The sequence below is a fragment of the Astatotilapia calliptera genome, chromosome 6 (assembly GCF_900246225.1).
Source record: "Astatotilapia calliptera chromosome 6, fAstCal1.2, whole genome shotgun sequence".
Classification (NCBI taxonomy): domain Eukaryota; kingdom Metazoa; phylum Chordata; class Actinopteri; order Cichliformes; family Cichlidae; genus Astatotilapia; species Astatotilapia calliptera.
Window position 1 is genome coordinate 5,692,883 of NC_039307.1, and position 19,293 is coordinate 5,712,175.

A 19,293-nucleotide genomic window follows, 5' to 3' on the forward strand; every position below is an offset into this window, starting at 1 on the left:
CATTTTTAGCCATTTGGTAAACAAAATATTATTTTATGCGTGATTAAATGAAACCCCACCTGCCAAAAAAGTCAGTACTGAGTTTTTGTTTTTTTCTTTTGGGGCAAGGCCAATAACTCCCAAGAACTGGTGGTATCATATCTGTAGTCCTAGCTCCAGCTTCACGTCCACATATTTGAACTTATTTGCTCATTTTTAGACTCGAGCTGCAGTTAAATGGCCCTCCGCTCAAATGGGGCTGCACGTTTCCTTCTCACCAAGAATAGTACACTGGTATTGTGCAGATTGGGCAGCTGGCCTTGTGGTGGTCCCTGCAAAGTGTGTGGGGGTGTGTGTGAATGTGTGCTCTCCACAGCGTGCCCACGCTGTACACCACATGGTGGGCTGTGTATACGCGTGTGTGTGTGTGTGTGTGTGTGGAGAGGGGGTGGTACATGGTTTTACTTTGATGGGAAAGGTGGTAGTAGCTGGATGTGAGCCAAGGCTACACAAAAAAAGGAAAAACTAAACTAACACACACGGGCCAAATCTCTGAGTGACCATTCAAATGAGGCTGAGTCAGCAGAGCATTTGGCCAAGCCACAACAGCATTTTACCAAAGTTTCACCTCAGCTGTGTGTGCGCGCATAGACAGGGACAGGGTGTATTTCAGCCTGCCACAACCACCAGTGACTAACTCCCTCAAATAGCCGTGATAGCATATGATAATAAGGCAATTCTCCAGACTAACAAACTGTTAGCAAGTTTGCAGTGAGTAGTGGACACAAACTGTGTGCGCGCGTGTGTGAGTGTTGTGTGGTAGCTCTGGCTGAGTAGTAAGTGGTTTAGCAGTGTAATTCCAAGTCTATCCCATTAGCAGATACAATTTAGCGTTGCTGCTAATGGCCTTACAGTAGATTACAAAAGCATAATGGCCAGACTTTAAGTGGCAAAAGCCATTAAACTTTAAGAAGGAACTACTTCCTGCCACAAGAATGTTAGTGGTGTGGCTCTCATGGCTGTAGAGGCCGTGTGCATCTGAAAGTCCATTACACTGAAGCTCAATCTTCATCAGTGCTAACAAAAAGTGTAGATGTTTTTGACAAAGCCTCAAAGAACATCCTAAACCATGGCGTTATCTGGTTTTTTTGTGATGTTAGTTGATTTCCATTTTCTGTAATGCCGGGTTCAGATAATTGTCAGAGTTTAGGCAAGTACATAGTAATAATATATAATATGACGCTTTTTTGTGTCTGTAAGACATGACAGACTGCTCCCTGAAAATAAACATCAGGAAGGAGGATGTAGCAACCACAGTGGTGTGTTGTACCATTTTACAGTCCCACCGAGGGACAACAGCAACTTTCCGTTCGTTATGGTTCAGATCAAATTATGATCACATGATGAGGCCTTTAACCATCCATTCATTTATCCATTTTCTTTCACTTTCCTGGTTCAGGAGTGCTGGAGCCTATTGCTGCTGTCATAGGGTGAACAGCAGGACACACCCTGACCAGGTTGCCAGGCTGTCACAGGGCTAACACAGCTCTTGTTATTATTGCCTCTAGGGAAAAGTAAGATATGAGGCAAATTCAGATTCTAAAAGCTGATATATGAGGTGAACCACAGCTCATCTATAAAGTTCAGCGGAGTGGTGCAAAAAGATCCCTACACTAAAACTGTTGAGGCTTAGAGAAACAGAAATGGCTTTCTGACAAGGATGTTGTTACCCTCGAGACCATACAGCATTACCATCAATATTTTCCATGCCCGTTGGCTCGCCTAGTCTCCTGTTACCATTAGTGGTTGAATGTTGCTGCTTGGTTAGCACTAGAAATACCAGTTTGTTAAATTAATTATTTGCTTATTTTATCAATGTACGAAGTTCTAAGACGTTGCACACCTGTCTCTCTGTGATACAAAGTTGTAAAGAAGCAAGGTGGAAAGTAGAACTGAGGACAGAAGCTTGGTTGTGGGTTTCTAGAAATTTAGAAAATGGACACTTGTATTTAGGCTGAATGAGAGTAGACTGAGAAGAAAACAACTCGACTGGAGCATCGTTGATGCACGTTATGTTAACCTGCAAGGAAGGGTTCTGGTGCTAGCACTTTGTGTCACACACTGCACACACAATATCACATTAGTTTACAGTCTTACGCACAGGTTAAAGTATGATAATCAGAACGTTTGGAATGGGTCTTGACTATATGCACAATGCATGTATGGCAGATGTTTAATGTCGCTTAGTGTTGACTGTTCTCTTACTTTCAAACAAGTCGACTTGATTTCCTTTGTATTTCTAAGGTTTAAACATCTAAATTTATTTTGAGGAACATTGAACAGTTGGGATAAAAAACTGTGAAGTAAACTAATGTACCAGGTAAATGTATCAGGTACCTCTGGCAGAAACTCTGACACTAAAACATCTGTTAGTTTGTGAGCCCCGGACGCCCTGATTGGGTTGTAGAAAAAAAACAGTGCCTATGCTCCGTTTCCAAGATTTAAATGTTTGTCTGGGGGGGAAAACATTGTTGTCGAAGACAGATGAGAGCGCACAAAAGAAAGAATGAAGGGCTCCCTTTTTAGGACAGCTTCCAACAGCTGAGACAGGATATGACACGCTAAATCTTACTGTGGAATGTATGACAATGGCAGGACGTGTGTGTGTGCATGTGTTTTTTTTGTGCGGCTCATATGCGTTTGTTCAGAAATGTGTCTATTTACTTTTCCAGGGAACAAAATTAAACAGCATTAAATTTGCCTAAAGCAGCTGCGTATCTGTTTGAGTATTCAAGGATAAAAGCGGTGTCAGCCGGACTCACTTGCCACCTTTATTTAGTCTCTGACCCACATACACTCACACACTCGCCCTCACACAGATGTGAACACACACTTGTGCTGGTGTAAGTGTGCGCTCGGGCTTTTGACTGGAGTCTTTGTTTGCTCCAAGCGTCTTGTATATTTGGATGGAGAGCAGATTTGATCTACATGACTCAGTGAACTTTGAGGTACAAAACAGTTTTTGCTCTGGGTTGGAGAAGAGCCACACTCCTGTCATCTCGTTATTAGGCAGACACTGCTGAAGCAATCATCTCCTAAATTCCTCATTCCTTCCTCACCAGTGTCCCTGCTGAGGGTCAGCGTCTCAGAAAAAGGACTTTGTCATTGTCCTAATTTGGGCTAGAAGGACCTTTCCTTTTTATCTTGCCTCTGTAATTTAGGCTTAGGTCATCTGTGGTTTTTCATGATGCATTTCCTTCATAAAATCCAAGTTTATGTTTAAAAACCCCCCAACAAGTTTTGTACTTACTTTCCTTTGCAGCTACAGCTTTTTTCTTTGCTAGCACTTTTCTCTGTTGCTCAGGATTTATTGCTTACATAAGTAAAAGTTTTATATAAATCTGTTGGTTATTTTGAATTGTATGAGCATGTTGCAGGTTTCATCTTTACTTTGTCAGACAATATTATTTATATTCAAGTAACTGGTAAACCCACCATGGTTGCAAAGTTAAAAGCACAGTAGGAGCAGCAGGAAGTTCTAGTTAAAAAGATTATTTACATTTAAAGTCTGAAAGCCATTCAAGCTTGTGTTTCTCTGAGATTCTTATAGTGTGACTATTAATCAGATTGTGGCAGAAATAGACTTTAACATTGGAACTTTTTTTTTTTTTTTTTTTTAATGAAGCAGGATAGTGAATCAATAGCACTAAAGAAGCAAACATCTTAAACTGAGCTAGAGACTCGAGCAAGAACTAAAGGCAGTTTTTTATTAGGTAATTTGTGTATGGGAAGCATCCCTTTAGGACTTCCTTCAGGATGTCTTTGGTAAGAGTAGCAAATACCTGCATTGGAGTGGTTACTTCGGAGTGAGGGTTTTTATGCCTTTCCACTGTAAATGCACATGTAATGAGGGCAGATGCAATGAATGTGGAAAAAATTAGATGATTTTAAAATCACACTTACTGTTGTAAAAAGTGTTTTTCATGTCTCAATATATTGTCATGTCATCTCTCTTTCTTTCTTTTTTACGACTCACGCTTTAAATGAGACATATTTTAGCAAAGATGATGCTTTATTTTAGTTACAAGTAAGTGGAGAGGCGGGTGTGTTACACTTGGGCTTACAGTTTCAGCTTTTTAATAACCTTTTAGAGTATACATGCCCTTTGAGGGTTGCTATTTTAAATTGTTTGTTATGAAATCATTGTTTTACTGGTAAAGCTGCATGTGGGGCATTAACTAAAACGATTTGGAGCCCCCCTTGTTTAACACATCAGCAAACTGGCAAAGCATAGTTTGCTTTCCTATAGCAATATTAGCCCAGACTCCCTTTAGAGTAACTGTGTAATAGACACAAAGGTGGTCAGTCAGAATTGGAAAAGTGGCAGGGTCTTGTCCCACAATCCATACAATAATTTAACAGGTAAATTAATGAGGTTAAATACAGAGGACTTGTCTAGGTAATTTGCATGTATTCATCATTGTCATGGCAGTATTGAACAGTGCTTTCACACATGTTGACTTTTTCCCTCGTCAGGGATGCAGGACTTTCTGTCATCTCCTTGCTGTGGAGGTCACACCCTGAGAGTTTTAAACACCTCAGGCTTTTTAAATTTAGTTTAACTTGCTGGCATGACTCTTGTCTCATGATATCTCCTCTCTCTGCTCTCGCACTCATCTCCCTCTTCCTTTCTCACTTCATCTGCATTTTTGGAGTGAGGAAGTGCTAACAAGCTCCACACGCTGCAGCTGAAAACACGCTGTAATTCTCTCTCTCATCATGCATCGCGCTTATTATTTTTAACCCAGCACAGGAGTAGATGGAGGGGAAAAAGGAAAAAAAAAAAAAAAAAAAAAGGTGATGGGAGCTTTCATCCATGGCTGCTTTGCTGGTTCCACCTTGAGTTTGAATTGAATAATCTTTTTTTAATGAAATAAATATGCTTTCTTTTTACTGCTCATCCTTGCAGCATTTCTCACACATGCTCTAACCTAATCACGTTTTCTCGCTCCTGTTCCCTCGTTGATCTCGCCTCGCTTTGCCTCCCTGCGTCAGCTCCAGCTGCTTTTTAGCCTCTAAATATCAACTTCATTAGCACTTTCCAGGCACACTGTGCCAGCTCTTCTTTTTATATGTTTTGTACTTGGGTGATTCTGTCTGTTCTTTGTTAAATCCTGGTGTTGGTTGTATCTCATCTTGCTCTCTGGTGTTGACTCTGTCCTATCCTTTCCTGTCCTGTGCTCTGCTCTCAGCGTGTGAATGGAGCAGTGTGCGAGTACGGCCTCCCTGCTGGCCTCGGTGCGGGAGCAGGAGAGGCAGTTTGAGATGCTGAGCCGAGCTCTGGAGGAGGAGCGGAGGTCGTGTGCTGGCACCTTGCCCCGCCCCCTCCCCAACATGCAGGTAACACCAAACAAACCCCGCCCTACCACCACCATCCCTCACGCATTGTTTTCCATCGAAACACCCCTTGGATTCATCTGTAATCCGAGCGAGTTTCATCCTCACGGTCACCCCCATCCTCTCTGTGTGGACTGGGGTTAAACATACCTCCTCTCTGGGTTTAATCTAACTGGACTCTTGATAACTGCTTGAATTCTGCTTGAGTTTTCGAACTTAAGCTAAGTCAAGCGAAGACACCTTTCAGTAAAGTCTTCCGAGGGGGTATTTTACACCTGCTGTTTCTCCTCGCAGTTTTTACTCACACATTTCCTCCTATCATCCATCTGTCCTGTTCTCCATTTCCTCAGTAAACCACCCATTCCTCATTCAGCATAAGTCTAATCATCCTCATCATCATATCCTTCCATCCACCTTACAAACCCAATGTGTTTGCATGCAGAACAGTCTTATTTGATATTTTGTCTTTGTTTTTTTTCTTGATTTATTTTGGGTTGAATTACAATTAAAGTCTGAGAAGACAAACAAACAAAAACATCTTTATAAATCCACTATTTTTTTTTTAACAGCTTGCGTAATCATTTTAAATATTGTTCATCCCATTATTGGCCAAAGTAACTATGCCAGTGAGACTAATGCATTATTACATCTATCAGACATCTCAGGGGGAAGATAAAAGAAAAAAATAAATACAAATTATAAGTTGTTGCAATGTTTTACAAAATAACTGCAACTTGTTTCCAGAGTTGCCAGAGGCTTCTTCCTGTTAAAAGGGAGTTTTTCCTTCAAACTGTCGCCAAAGCATTTGCTCATAGGGGGCCAAGTGATTGTAGGGGTTTTCTCTGTATTACTCTAGGGCCTTTACCTTACAATATAAAGGCATCTCTCTGTTGTTCTGATTTATATTTAAAAAAAAAAAAAAAAAAATAGAAAAACATCCATCCATCTTCTGCTTATCCGGGGGCAGGTCATGGGGGCAGCAGCCTAAGCAGCAAAGCCCGGACCAGATTTTTCTATTAGAAGCCCATTCTGGGTTTCTAATAGAAAGACATATAAATATAAAAATTGGATAGTGTGCTTATTTAGCCTTTAGAGAACAGTGGAAATTTGTAAGAGAGGGGATTTCCAGAGTAGCCTGTGGATATCAGTTATCAGTTAATGTTTGCAAATGCAAGCTAAACTGACAACAGCCTTTGCTTTCAAGATTGTGTTTTAGCTAGTCCATTAGCCTTTACGTGTCCAACTCCAGGCCTGAAGGGCCGGTGTCCCGCAGGTTTTAGAGGTGTCCTTGATTCAACACAGCTGATTTAAATGGCAAAATGACCTCAACGTGTCTTGAAGTTATTCAGAGGCCTGGTAATGAACTAGTCATTTGATTCTGGGTGATATCTAAAACCTGCAGTTTAGAGCATTTTTTCTGAATATTAAAATACTCTGCTGTCCCTCCAAAGAAGTTTTGGGTTCCACCAAAGGAAAATTACCAGGATGAGATTTTTCTTTAAACTATCTGAGGTCTACTTTACTCAAACTAAAAATAAATGGTCCAAAATAACAGGAAAATTATTTATTTTCTCACTTCAGGTAACTTTGACCTTTTTCCTTAAAAGTAGACGGGCTAATCATGCTTATACAGAAGCTTATTGTGATCCAGGAAAACCCCTGTTTACCTGCATGCACCCAGACTCTGCTCAAAAATAAAGAGAGCAGAACGCTTCCTGTACCAAAAAATATGTCTTACTTAGTATGCAGATGTGTTTTCTGTTTAAATGAATATTTCATTTTGTTATGCCAGAAACAAGACTTCACCTTTGCAGTAACAACCAGCAGATTTCATATGAGACCAATGCCCTGCCTGGGCCGCAGTCAGACTTTGAGTCAGAAATTCTCTGTAAAACTGTTGATTTCCGAGAATGATGCACTCACACACCTTGAGTCAGTTACCTGTTTCAGAGTGACTTCATGCTCTGAGTTTACCTCACAGATGCCTACGCTCACTCATTCTTTCGCTTTCTGATTGTACAGCCTTTAGCATGCCTGAAAGAGCAGGTGTGTCCTTGCTCACACTTTTTGGCCCTGAGGAGGCCTTTGCAACATACCAATTAAACTTGGTCTCTTCCTTATTTTCCTTCTGTCTTTTGTCACTGTAGCATGTGTGGCATGCCTTCAGTGGGACGCTTCTCAGTCCCAGGCTAATAAAGAGCAGTGACAGCAGAAGAGAACTGTAGTCTGTTCTAGTTCTTATCGCTGCTCTGTGTTTCTATAGCCCAGAGGCTTTCAACATGCCTCTGCCACTTTCTCAAGGCAGCGCACTACAACCTCAGTCTTTACTGACAAGTTCCCACACGCTCGCCTCTGCTCGGTACTTTCTGATCTTCTCTCTGTCTGAGCCTTCATCACAAGGCTGTTTTGCTTATCTACGTGTTGCCTGTAAGAGCTTGGCTGCAGTTTTATTGCACCTCTAACCAGCACATTTTTCAGCATGGTGTTCACATCTTTTCTTGTGTAAATTTGAGACTACGGCTTTTCTATCAGTATGACGCATATTTCTAAATCAGAGTTGAGCAATTACCCTCCTGGTTGTGTCCTTGTAGTGACTACCTGCTGTAGTAACAGAGACAGGGCTCCATCTGTGGCTGGAATAGAAAGTACACCACACCCATTGCCACTCCTGGACAGGCAATGTAGATGGTGGTGACTTGCATGAGGAAGTCTGAGTTCTACAAGTCTAGCTTTCTTCACCTATTCTCTCTACCATCACCTACACACACACACACACACACACACACACACACACACACACACACACACACACACACACACACACACACACACATATATATATATATATATATATATATATATATATATATATATATATATATATATATATAAGCCACTGACATAAAGACAAGAAAGCTCCTTACCATGCATGGAGGGTTTTACCCCAAATCCAGCACCCTGAGGCTGTACGCTAAGCGGAAGGAAGGGGGCCGGGGACTGGTGAGTGTCAGCACCACAGTCCAGGATGAGACAACGAACATCCAAGAATACATTGGGAAGATGGCCCCAACTGACCGAGTGCTCAGTGAATACCTCAGGCAGCAGAAACCCAAGAAAGAGGAGGGAGACGAGGAACCATCATGGAAGGACAGGCCCCTGCACGGTATGTACCACCGGCAGATAGAGGAGGTGGCTGATATCCAGAAATCCTACCAGTGGCTGGACAAAGCTGGACTGAAAGACAGCACAGAGGCACTAATCATGGCAGCACAAGAACAAGCTCTGAGCACAAGATCCATAGAGGCTGGGGTCTATCACACCAGGCAAGACCCCAGGTGCAGGCTGTGTAAAGATGCCCCAGAGACAATCCAGCACATAACAGCAGGGTGCAAGATGCCAGCAGGCAAGGCATACATGGAACGCCATAACCAAGTGGCCGGCATAGTGTACAGGAACATCTGTGCCGAGTATAACCTGGAAGTCCCGAGGTCAAAATGGGAGATGCCCCCAAGGGTGGTGGAGAATGACCGAGCTAAGATCCTGTGGGACTTCCAGATACAGACGGACAAAATGGTGGTGGCTAACCAACCGGACATAGTGGTGGTAGACAAACAGAAGAAGACGGCCGTAGTGATCGATGTAGCGGTTCCGAATGACAGCAATATCAGGAAGAAGGAACACGAGAAGCTGGAGAAATACCAAGGGCTCAGAGAAGAGCTCGAGAGGATGTGGAGGGTGAAGGTAACGGTGGTCCCCGTGGTAATCGGAGCACTAGGTGCGGTGACTCCCAAGCTAGGCGAGTGGCTCCAGCAGATCCCGGGAACAACATCGGAGATCTCTGTCCAGAAGAGCGCAGTCCTGGGAACAGCTAAGATACTGCGCAGGACCCTCAAGCTCCCAGGCCTCTGGTAGAGGACCCGAGCTTGAAGGATAAACCGCCCGCAGGGGCGTGCTGGGTGTTTTTATTTATATATATATATATATATATATATATATATATATATATATATATATATGTATATATGTATATATGTATATATGTATATATGTATATATATATGTATATATATATATGTATATATGTATATATATATGTATATATATATGTATATATGTATATATGTATATATGTATGTATATATATATATGTATATATATATATGTATATGTATATGTATATGTATATGTATATATATGCATGCCTGCCTGCCTGCCTTCAGTGGGACGCTTCTCAGTCCCAGGCTAATAAAGAGCAGTGACAGCAGAAGAGAACTGTAGTCTGTTCTAGTTCTTATCGCTGCTCTGTGTTTCTATAGCCCAGAGGCTTTCAATATATATATAAAAATTACACACTTTTTTTTTTTTTTTAAGTGAAAATAGGTATTAGAGTTAAGCCTTCTATGACTTTATTTGATCTCGATTGATGGTATAAGTTAAAATGAAAGTTGGCGATGGTTGCGACTCTTTCGCTTTTGTTTGTTTATTCTTTTTTTAAAACTTGGAAGCATGTATATATGTATTGCACATTGCTCAATATATGTGGAAAACCTGCTCTGTCAGTACTGTTGTCCATATTTGCTCATGGCTACATACTCTTTCATTTAGTTTGTGTGTTGGGCCATGTCATGTGTACTTTTTTCTTCTTCCTCTATTTCTACAGAACGGCCGCATTCCTTGTGATGCAGACATAGAAAGGCTGACATTGAACGAGGGTTACATCAACGGGACACATCACGTAAGCACCTTTCAGATAGTGTTGATCCAAGGTTACTGAGTGTGTAACCTACATTTGTATCTTACTCTGAAATGTATCCAAATGTATGCAGTTCAGGATGGAGCCTGGTCAGGTGGTGCAGGAGACATTCACGGTGGAGGAACAACCCCAGCAGATGCCACCTATTGTGTCTGTGGAGACCAGTGAAGATGGGACAACGAAGCGTACAGAAACCACAGTAAGAGCTAGATGCTAATAGTAGTCACTTCTTGCGAAGGAGTTTCCAGCTGTAACACAAGGGGAAGAGTGGCATTCTGGCCAAACTGGTTCATTCTTGTTTTTGTTCTGGTTTATTGCAAGGTTTGCTTTGGATGCTATCTCTGTAAAGCAGAAAAGTTCATACTTGTAATTAGTCAGCGTTGATATCTCATCTCTTTACTGTCTTGTCATCCCCTTTTAAGGTAAAGAAAGTAGTAAAGACTACCACCACACGCACAGTCATCCCTTCTGTGTCAGACACACTGTCAATGGATGGTGGAGGCTCCGTGACAGGTGGATACACTACACCTGCGGACCGAGTCTACAGGCAGGGCCCTGGAGTTGCTGTGCCAATGGACTACCCCACTCAAACTGTGCCCCGAAACTACCACTACGGACCTCCAGTGGGACCTTATGACGACTACCGCGCTGGACCTCCATCTGAGGTCTATACAAGCCTCAACAGGGGAGCTCACATGGATGATCGCTACAGGTAACATGTTCAATGAAATTCCTGTTTATCTAGGCTTCAAGGCATGCAGATTGTTTTTAAACTTTTCCATGATAATGTTTTGTCTCATTGTCAACCTCCTCCTCCTTTCCAGACCGGTTCATCCAGATGGGTATAGGACTCTAGATCCCAACTACAGAGCCCCCAGCAGGAACCAGTTGGACCCCTATGCTGCTCAGCCACAGGTGTGTTAAGCAATCATTGCCCAATTTACTCTGGCACTTTTCTCTTGGCAGAATTTTACTTTGCGGGAATTTTACACACGACACATTTTTCTGGCGAGACAGCGAGAACATAAGAAGGAATTCAAACTGTCTCCAACACTCCCTTCCCACCAATTAATTGTACTGTTATCATAATGTGTATGTCTGAGTTTCCAAGCTCAGACACAAGCCACTGAAAATGTATTTTAGAGTGCAGCCATAGTTTCAGTTGTTTTTGGATCACAGTCTTTGTCTCTGTGTAGGTTGGGCCTATGGGAAGTGGTATGGAGCTTTCCTCCATTCCAAGGTTTGTTCCAGAGCCATACGGTCTGGAGGATGACCAACGCAGTATGGGCTTTGATGAGCCCGACTATGGCATGGCACCTCCAATGCATTACAGCACTGTGCCCCGCAACCCCCATGCTTACCCTCGTGCTCCGCCTCGCAGGACTGGGTAAGTTGTGTGATCTTTGATTTTCCATAATATATTTTAGTGTCAGCCTTTACCGATCTCTTCCTTTTTCCTCTCAGGAGCTATGAGGGCCTCTTGGATGGTGACATGAGCGGTGCAGGAGATTACTACTGGGGTGGTGGTGCGCCACTGGCTCAGGGTGAAAGAGGGAGCATGGCTTCATTGGACAGCACTCTAAGGAAAGGCTCTGGCCCCGGTGGCTGGCGTCAGCCAGAGTTGCCTGAGGTCATCGCCATGCTCAACTATAGGCTGGATCCCGTCAGGAGCAACGCAGCTGCTTATCTGCAGCATCTCACCTTTAAGAATGATAAGGTAAAGGATCCGAAAACAATGCAAGCTCTCTCTTTTTTTTTTTTTTTTTCTTTTTTTTTTTTTCACCGTTATAAAGTTTGTAAGGTTTTATATGTTTATATATTATTTTTTTCACTAGATTTAATGTTTAATTTTTCTCATTATAATGTCAGCTGGATATGTACAGGGCTGATTTTTAAGTAGTGGACTTTAAGTCATGTTGAAAGCACATCTTGTAAGCACATGATATCTTTTCAGCTGGTTTTCATCTTTTATAAAAGTGTCGTTTTTATTTCTATTTCTAACTAAAATGTTTTTTCCCTCACTTAATTTTAATTCGTGGTAGTTTGCACAGTGCAGGAATGATTGAGACGTGAATTAAAACAAATAGAACAGACCAGAGCTAAACTTTGAGCATGTCACTAAGCTTTATAAATATAAGCAACGGCAAAATCAGAGATAATAACTTGTAAAATAGCACGAGCTGACAGAGCCATTTTTGATTGTTTCAAGGGCTTAAGAAGTATTTTGTTTTGTATTTTGTGTGCATGCTTTTTCCCCTCAATGTTGATGGGAAATTCCCTCACAGATTAAAATACTTGAGGTTTTTATTGTCTTTTCAATGATTTTCAGTGTTTCTCACTTGTTACTCTGTATCCTTGTTTTGGGCCCTTGCTTGTCTATTCATTCTTGATTTAATAATTGTTTTGCATGGTTTCTATTTAATAATATAACAAATGCCCATTCACACTGTATCCCTCCTTTTGATTTGCAGGTGAAGTCCGATGTGCGTCGTCTGAAAGGCATTCCAGCACTGGTTTCTATGCTCGACAACCCACACAGAGAGGTCAGTTTGTTGTTTTTCTCCAAGGCTTTCTGTTCGCTCTTTGCTGTTCTGGAAGGTTGTTATGATTGGGCTAAAAGCGAAGCTTAAGGGATGAAGTGTATTTTAAACTGTGAGGACAAGGTGAACTGTAGATTTACCTGTAATACCGAATGAATGTGAGCTATAAACAAGCTGCATGTATTGGACTTCAAATCCTGGAGGGCGACATTTGTTCTAAATCCGGTTTTGGCCGAAACATTCAGTGGTTTTTCTCCAGTTCCCTTTCATTTCGGTCTAGTTGTGGCAAAATTTTGCTGATGTTTGTAAGGGCACTACCAAGGAAACCACATCATGCATTCCAGTCCCGAGGCAAAGAAGCATCTTAATTTCACATTTCGTGCTCCGTGGCCAGTGACAGGTTTGAAGTCTGGTGTGTGTGTGTGCGCGATAACTTGCTGACTGAGGAAATGGGTCACACTGCAAATGCATCTTCTAAACATTTGAAAGTGGTTTTAAAGAGTCCATCCAATAAGTTTGTGTGTATGGAAAAACGAGTCCACATTAAGTATAATAGAATGAAAAAATGGTCCAGGAATGCAGACTATTACAACTTTCAAAGCAACAGCGGAGAAAAAATTCTAGGACGTTTGTTAACTTAGTGGAAATAAAGTGGAAGTATTGCATTTTTCATTTTTATTTTTTTCTGTCATAAACACCAGAGTTCACCACCATTGATTATAAATCAGATACAAATGTTCTAATGTTGCAAACCATTGTGCAATTCTTCTTTTTCTGTAGGTTTTCACATTATTAGCCATACATTTATTATTATATAATACATACAAGTTTTAATACAGACAAAATGCACAAAACAAAGTAATAGTTGAGGTATAATGGCACTAATAAATACTATTATTGAAGTATTGTATATTCGTGGGCCATAATTACCATGTTGTAAATATCTGATATTCTAACCAAATATGTACTGTGATAAAGGTGGTTGCTCAAATTAAAGATGCCAAGTTTGAAATTTAGGCTACTTCTCTTGGACAAGCTAGCATCCCACAAGCTAGCTTGTGGTCATCCCCAATGATGATGCTTTCTTGTTGTCAGAAAGAATTGTAGCCACATTAAAGTGAAATTAAGAGGCTGTTTGCATTTCAACCACAATAGAAACACATTTAGAAATGGAAATATAACGCAGTTACAAATAGTCTTTATGCAGATAAACTGTTAGCTTAGTTTGCTACCATCTATTACTTTAGCAGCTTTAGACATACCTTATATTTTTTACTTAAGGCTAAATACATCAGCCACACCTTCTGTTGTTGTAATACCGGTGTTCTGAGAAACTGTCCTACTTTGGCAAATCGTCCTACCCGTATGATAATGTGATGGTGACTTCTGACTAACCCTAACCATAACAAATATTCACAATGGCTTTAAAAATGAAGTAAATTTGGGTTTTGTGTTGTCTGCATGCGCAGCGTATGCAGAAACAATGGGTAGTTGTTTCCTACCCGATCCTACCCTACTTTGTGAGGTAGGATGGATTCCCAGAACACCGGCAGCATGTATAGGTTTTTGGTTGTTTGTTTGTTTTTCCCTAACTCTGAAAAATATTAATATATAAGGATCCAGTAAAATTGAGCAACTGGATGAAAAGAAAAAAAAAAAAAAGTTTCCTTATATATAATTAATTAAACTGTGCATTATGAAAAGCTACGCCAGTGGAGACCAAGAACAAAACTATGAGTCTTGAAATGAGCATAATAGCTCCCCTTTAACATTTCTTTAATGTGTAAATGTGTACAAAATGCAGCCTGCTAATTTACCACTAATTGTAGTAATTACTCGTATGAGGAGCTCTGCCAAGACCTATTTAATGCGTGTAGTACAGTTTCGAGGTCATGACTGTTTCTTGCTAGCACTCTCCATGCATTTGAAATCGATGCCTTCAAGTACCACTCCATCGTGGCTGATGGCCCATTAAGCTGTGCTTGTGTATGTTACAGGTTCACTACGCAGCCTGTGGCGCACTAAAGAACATCTCATATGGCAAAGATCAAGACAATAAGATTGCCATCAAGAACTGCGATGGCGTCCCGGCTCTGATCAGGCTGCTGAGGAAGACTCATGACCAGGATCTGACAGACGTTATCACAGGTACACGGTGCATAGAGATCCTGGGCTCTGTTTTCAGTCTTGTTCAGTGTGGTTGTTTACTTTTGTTAAGGTGGCTATTATTAATTTAGTTAATGTGTGCCAATTTAGCTTTTTCATACTAGATAAAGCTGACAATTGCCACCAGTTGGACAGCTATTGGACATGACTTTGCAACCCAACAGAAGTAATTTAGCCAACTGGCAGCAATCCCACCAAGAACCATGCAGCTCCCTGCAAAAGCTCCACAATCCTACACCAAGATAAACTTTAATATAAAATGTACACAAAGGAAAGAGAAATTTTGTCAGGTCAGGATTTAAAACAGATTGTCTATTTAACGTTTGTACTAATACATAGAACTGTCATACAACCTTATTTAAACTGTGCATTTTAAATGGGCAATAGGCTACATTGTTGCTTTTCATTGTGCAATCAACATTTATTTCATAATGTTATGGCTGTAGAATTGATGACACTGCCAAGGTTTAATGTGACAATGATGTTAGCTTCGCTTTCACAGTGCAGCTCTGTCTGCCTCTGGGACCAAATCTCCACATTGCACAACCAAAATAGTAAGTCGGTAGGGCTTTTGTTTTCCATGGAAACTCCTGGTAGCTAAATATGGAAAAACTATCGGGGGGGGGGAAAAAGTCTTCTGTTGCAGGAGGCAGAAAAAGGGAGGGAGTGATGCAACCAAAAGTAAAGCAAATGAACCTTGGACAGCCAATGTCTTGAACCTAAGAGGGATCAAAAGCCACATCAAGTTGGCATTGTGCCAAAAAGAAATAATGTAGCTCCTGCTTACTTATTAGCCAGCCCAGCGTTTTTAAAATATTTTTTGGAAGGGCTCGGTTTATTCATTTGCTATAGGATTCCTGAGTTTGCAGAAACCTTCAGTACTTTTAAGTTTTAAAACACAAGAAGACTTAATGATGATCAAAATATAGTCCACAGGGTATATCCTGCATATAAAAAATGTTGGCACTCATGGATAACATTGGCCCTCCCCCAAAGAAAATGTTACGAAGGCTGTGATAAATCTTTAACCAGTGTTTTTAATGTTTAATTTACTCAGGCTTAAACTCAACTTTTTATGATGTAAAAGAAAAACACTTACATTTCTTTTGAGTAAGCCAGCGTAGTCACCCCACAAAGGCCTGCTTGAGCCAAGAAAAACCCTGAACTGACTGTAGGATGTATGTAAACTTGTGTGGAAATAAAGTGGGTGTATTGCATATTTTCTTATTTTCTGTCACACACCGAGGTGTTACAGTACTCCAATATTGATGACAACTGTTATGCTAATGTGCAAAAATCAGTCATTGGGTGATTCCAATCATTTCAGTTGAGTCAGGCAGCACAGACTCTTCCTCGTTCCTTTGGGACCAGTCACACTTGCATGTGTAGCCACCACACAAAGGCTCAGTCCATTATAGTAATAATATATTTGTGCTTTATTAGAAAACAATATTTACAAAGTTTTAAGAATTTCTCAGTGATATCAGTTGCAGGAAAAGTGCAAAATTCTCACTGAATCTTCTCGTCTGGTTTGGGTTTTTTTTTTTTTTTTTTTTTTTTTGTTTTAAAAAAAACAAACATCTTTTTTCTTCTTCTCCCCTGAAGGAACGCTGTGGAACTTGTCGTCTCATGATTCTGTGAAAATGGAGATTGTGGACCATGCATTGCACGCCCTCTCCGACGAGGTGATGGTTCCCCATTCAGGCTGGGAGCGAGGGAGCAACGGAGCAGGTGGTGGGGAGGAAAACTGCAAGCCCAGACATCTTGAATGGGAGACTGCCCTCACCAACACAGCAGGCTGCCTGAGGTATGGAGCAAAGGAAGGATGGAAGCAACATTAGAGAAGCAAGATATGTAGCTGGGAAAAGAAAGTGGAAAGTTGCCAGGTCAACAGACTGACAGAGCAGTGGGATGTGTGAGGGAGGATGGAAGCAATGATGAGCTAACAGAGCAGAAGAGCAGGAAATGCATCATGGAGTAGGCATAGTGAAGATGGAGAATGATGGTAGAGTCATAATAAAAAAAAAAATACTGAAGACAAATGTCTTCAGTCAGATTAAACTCAAAACTTTTTTTCTTTAAAAAAAAAAAAAATCAGAGCTCTATTTACTTGGTCTTTATAAGATGCTATGTGTAAATACATACATGTGTAGGAGAAGCATGTTTTAATTAAAACAATCTTTTCTGTAGAAGGAACAAAAACTCCAAGCAGATTCAAAAATTCAGACTTAAAAAAGTGAGTATATTGGAGTGATGCATCAAAGATATTTTTCATGTTAAAGACTCTTACTCTAATTACTAGTACATATAAACACTTCTGGGTTAAATGTCAGTTATATATCAAAGAAAAGAAAAATTGCCCAGTAACTGAGCTATCAGGAGGGGAGGGTGGGGTGACAGGAAGGGAATTTCAGAGATTACTGGGAGGGGGGCAAGCAGAGGACAGTGGGGCATTGACTTTTCTAGTATAAACAGTATGTTCAGGCCTGTCTCTGTTATCTGTGATTTCCCTCAGCCATAAGTCTAATTATAAAAGGGTTACTTGCAGGTGTGGAAACGCATCTTATCTTGAGGATTTAGAAAGTTCAGTATTTACAGAAATGGTCTGGACAGCATCTGAATTGTTTTAAGTTAACTTGGCACTATATACCCACTTCAGCAGCTCAGTTATTTATGCATTCTATGATATTTTCTCATTTTTCATATTGTATGACAGTTTGGACCCAAGCAGCACCATCTACAATTCAGCCTGTGGTATCCTTATATAACCAATCTTTAAAAATAATGGATAAAAAAAATCTGTTCGGTGGCATCGCTGTCACATTTTAAAGAAATATAATCTACTTAGTTTTAAGAGTTTTAATCATCTGTGTTTTCTTAAATTAGTTTTTAAATGTATAAATAGGGTGGCCCCAGAGTGTCTCAATAGATACATCCAGAGACAAGATAGTAATCGTATTACTAGGAGTAAGGTGAACGGCAACTGCAAGATATTATATCGCAGGTCTACATTCGGTCAGTCAGCTTTTTCTATAAAGGCTTGCCACCTGTGGAACACACTTCCAACCGATATCAAATTGATTACAGACATTAGATCCTTTACACTGAAGGTTAAAGTGTGGTTAAAGGGAAATCAAAGCTGTAGTCATTTTAACTAATGATTTTAATTTTATTTTAAATTATTGTCTATTAATTGTAATTGTATTCATGATGTAATATGGTTTTATGAAAATGTATGTTTTATTGTAAAATGTATCTATTTAGATTGTAAGCCCAACAAGAGACAATTGTTGAAAATTAGCAGCAGCTATAAACCTATGTGCGGTACATCAGTTTCATGTCTTGCACTTGAACTATGTTAAACCGCACTGTCCCTTTTAAATGAATAAATTCAAAATTTCAGCCTGACATTACGCAGGAGATGCCAGAGCTAAACAATCTCTTAAAAATTGGGCGGTTGTACTAGCATGTTTGTGACATAGTTAGTGCTGGGTCACTACGCCTTTTGACCCAGACAATTGTAGCACGTTGTAATTGGCCTTCCTGCAGCCAAACTCTGCAATTTCTCAGCTCACGTTGTTCAGACCAGTTGAAGAGTAGAGCTCACACGGAGTGGGAATGCCAAGCTCCTACAAGCTTTTGTCCATTTCTAATTCCACTTAACAATATTCATACAAACAAGAACGCTCTCTTCATTGTTGCCAAATAGACGGGGAGTGTTGTGCAGAGATTTTGTGTCAGTGAAGCTTCAGTTGCACTGCTGGGTTTAGTGGTTAATTTAAGGTCATTATGAGTGCAGTTTGTTTTGCCTTAATGGATATGTATACACACAGCAATATGAGTGCCTTAATTATAGTATAAATTATAGCCAGTTTTGGGCATGTGGTAGCCACTATCTACATATGGGTCATTGAAACGATGAGTGTGTCATTTCTGTTTAAAGCTATTTTTTTTTTTTTCCAATTCAAGACTTGTAGGAGATCTTTGACAGAGAACTTGTTTTCTGCAGAGTATTTAATGACTATATTTACTCAGGAAATTCCTCTTTAAGTTTTAATACTTAATAGATTTTCCTGAAAATATTCATCTCTGTGACTGTAAACCTAACCTTTAGTTTCACTTTATGATTTCGTGTCACTTCACTGTCGAACTGTAAACGACAGATGGAAGGCAGAGTTAAACTTTTATGGCTCCAGAAGTCATGCAGGCATATCGTGAACAGTGGCACACATGTTTAATGTCTGCTTATGTGGCTTCTTTTATAGCTAAGGTTAGTGAAGAGGATTAGGGTCAAACACTATTTTATTTACATATGTAAATAGATATTGTCTTGCTTTTTTCCATTTGTTTGAAATAAGTTTAGCAAATTTCAAGCGTTGTTTTTTGAAAACCGGGACACTCTTTTTCTTTTTCCTGCCGCTGTCCTGATTTGATTCGGTCAGCATTTTTTATTTTAAA

General features: G+C 40.4%; 1 protein-coding gene across 6 annotated transcripts in view; it reads left to right on the forward strand.

Moving 5' to 3' along the window:
• The window catches only part of ctnnd1 (catenin (cadherin-associated protein), delta 1), a 33,396-nt gene that overhangs the window by 3,687 nt on the left and 10,416 nt on the right, over positions 1-19,293 (forward strand). For 3 of the 6 annotated variants that reach the window (XM_026169882.1, XM_026169883.1, XM_026169884.1), the window contains exons 2-11: positions 5,232-5,379; positions 10,037-10,111; positions 10,203-10,328; positions 10,552-10,841; positions 10,954-11,044; positions 11,326-11,516; positions 11,594-11,846; positions 12,601-12,672; positions 14,667-14,817; positions 16,441-16,642. In XM_026169882.1, the coding sequence (XP_026025667.1) occupies positions 5,239-5,379; positions 10,037-10,111; positions 10,203-10,328; positions 10,552-10,841; positions 10,954-11,044; positions 11,326-11,516; positions 11,594-11,846; positions 12,601-12,672; positions 14,667-14,817; positions 16,441-16,642 (1,592 nt within the window). In that variant the 5' untranslated portion in view covers positions 5,232-5,238. The remainder of the gene's footprint in view (positions 1-5,231; positions 5,380-10,036; positions 10,112-10,202; positions 10,329-10,551; positions 10,842-10,953; positions 11,045-11,325; positions 11,517-11,593; positions 11,847-12,600; positions 12,673-14,666; positions 14,818-16,440; positions 16,643-19,293) is intronic. The other 3 variants (XM_026169886.1, XM_026169887.1, XM_026169888.1) reach the window with 1 other exon arrangement.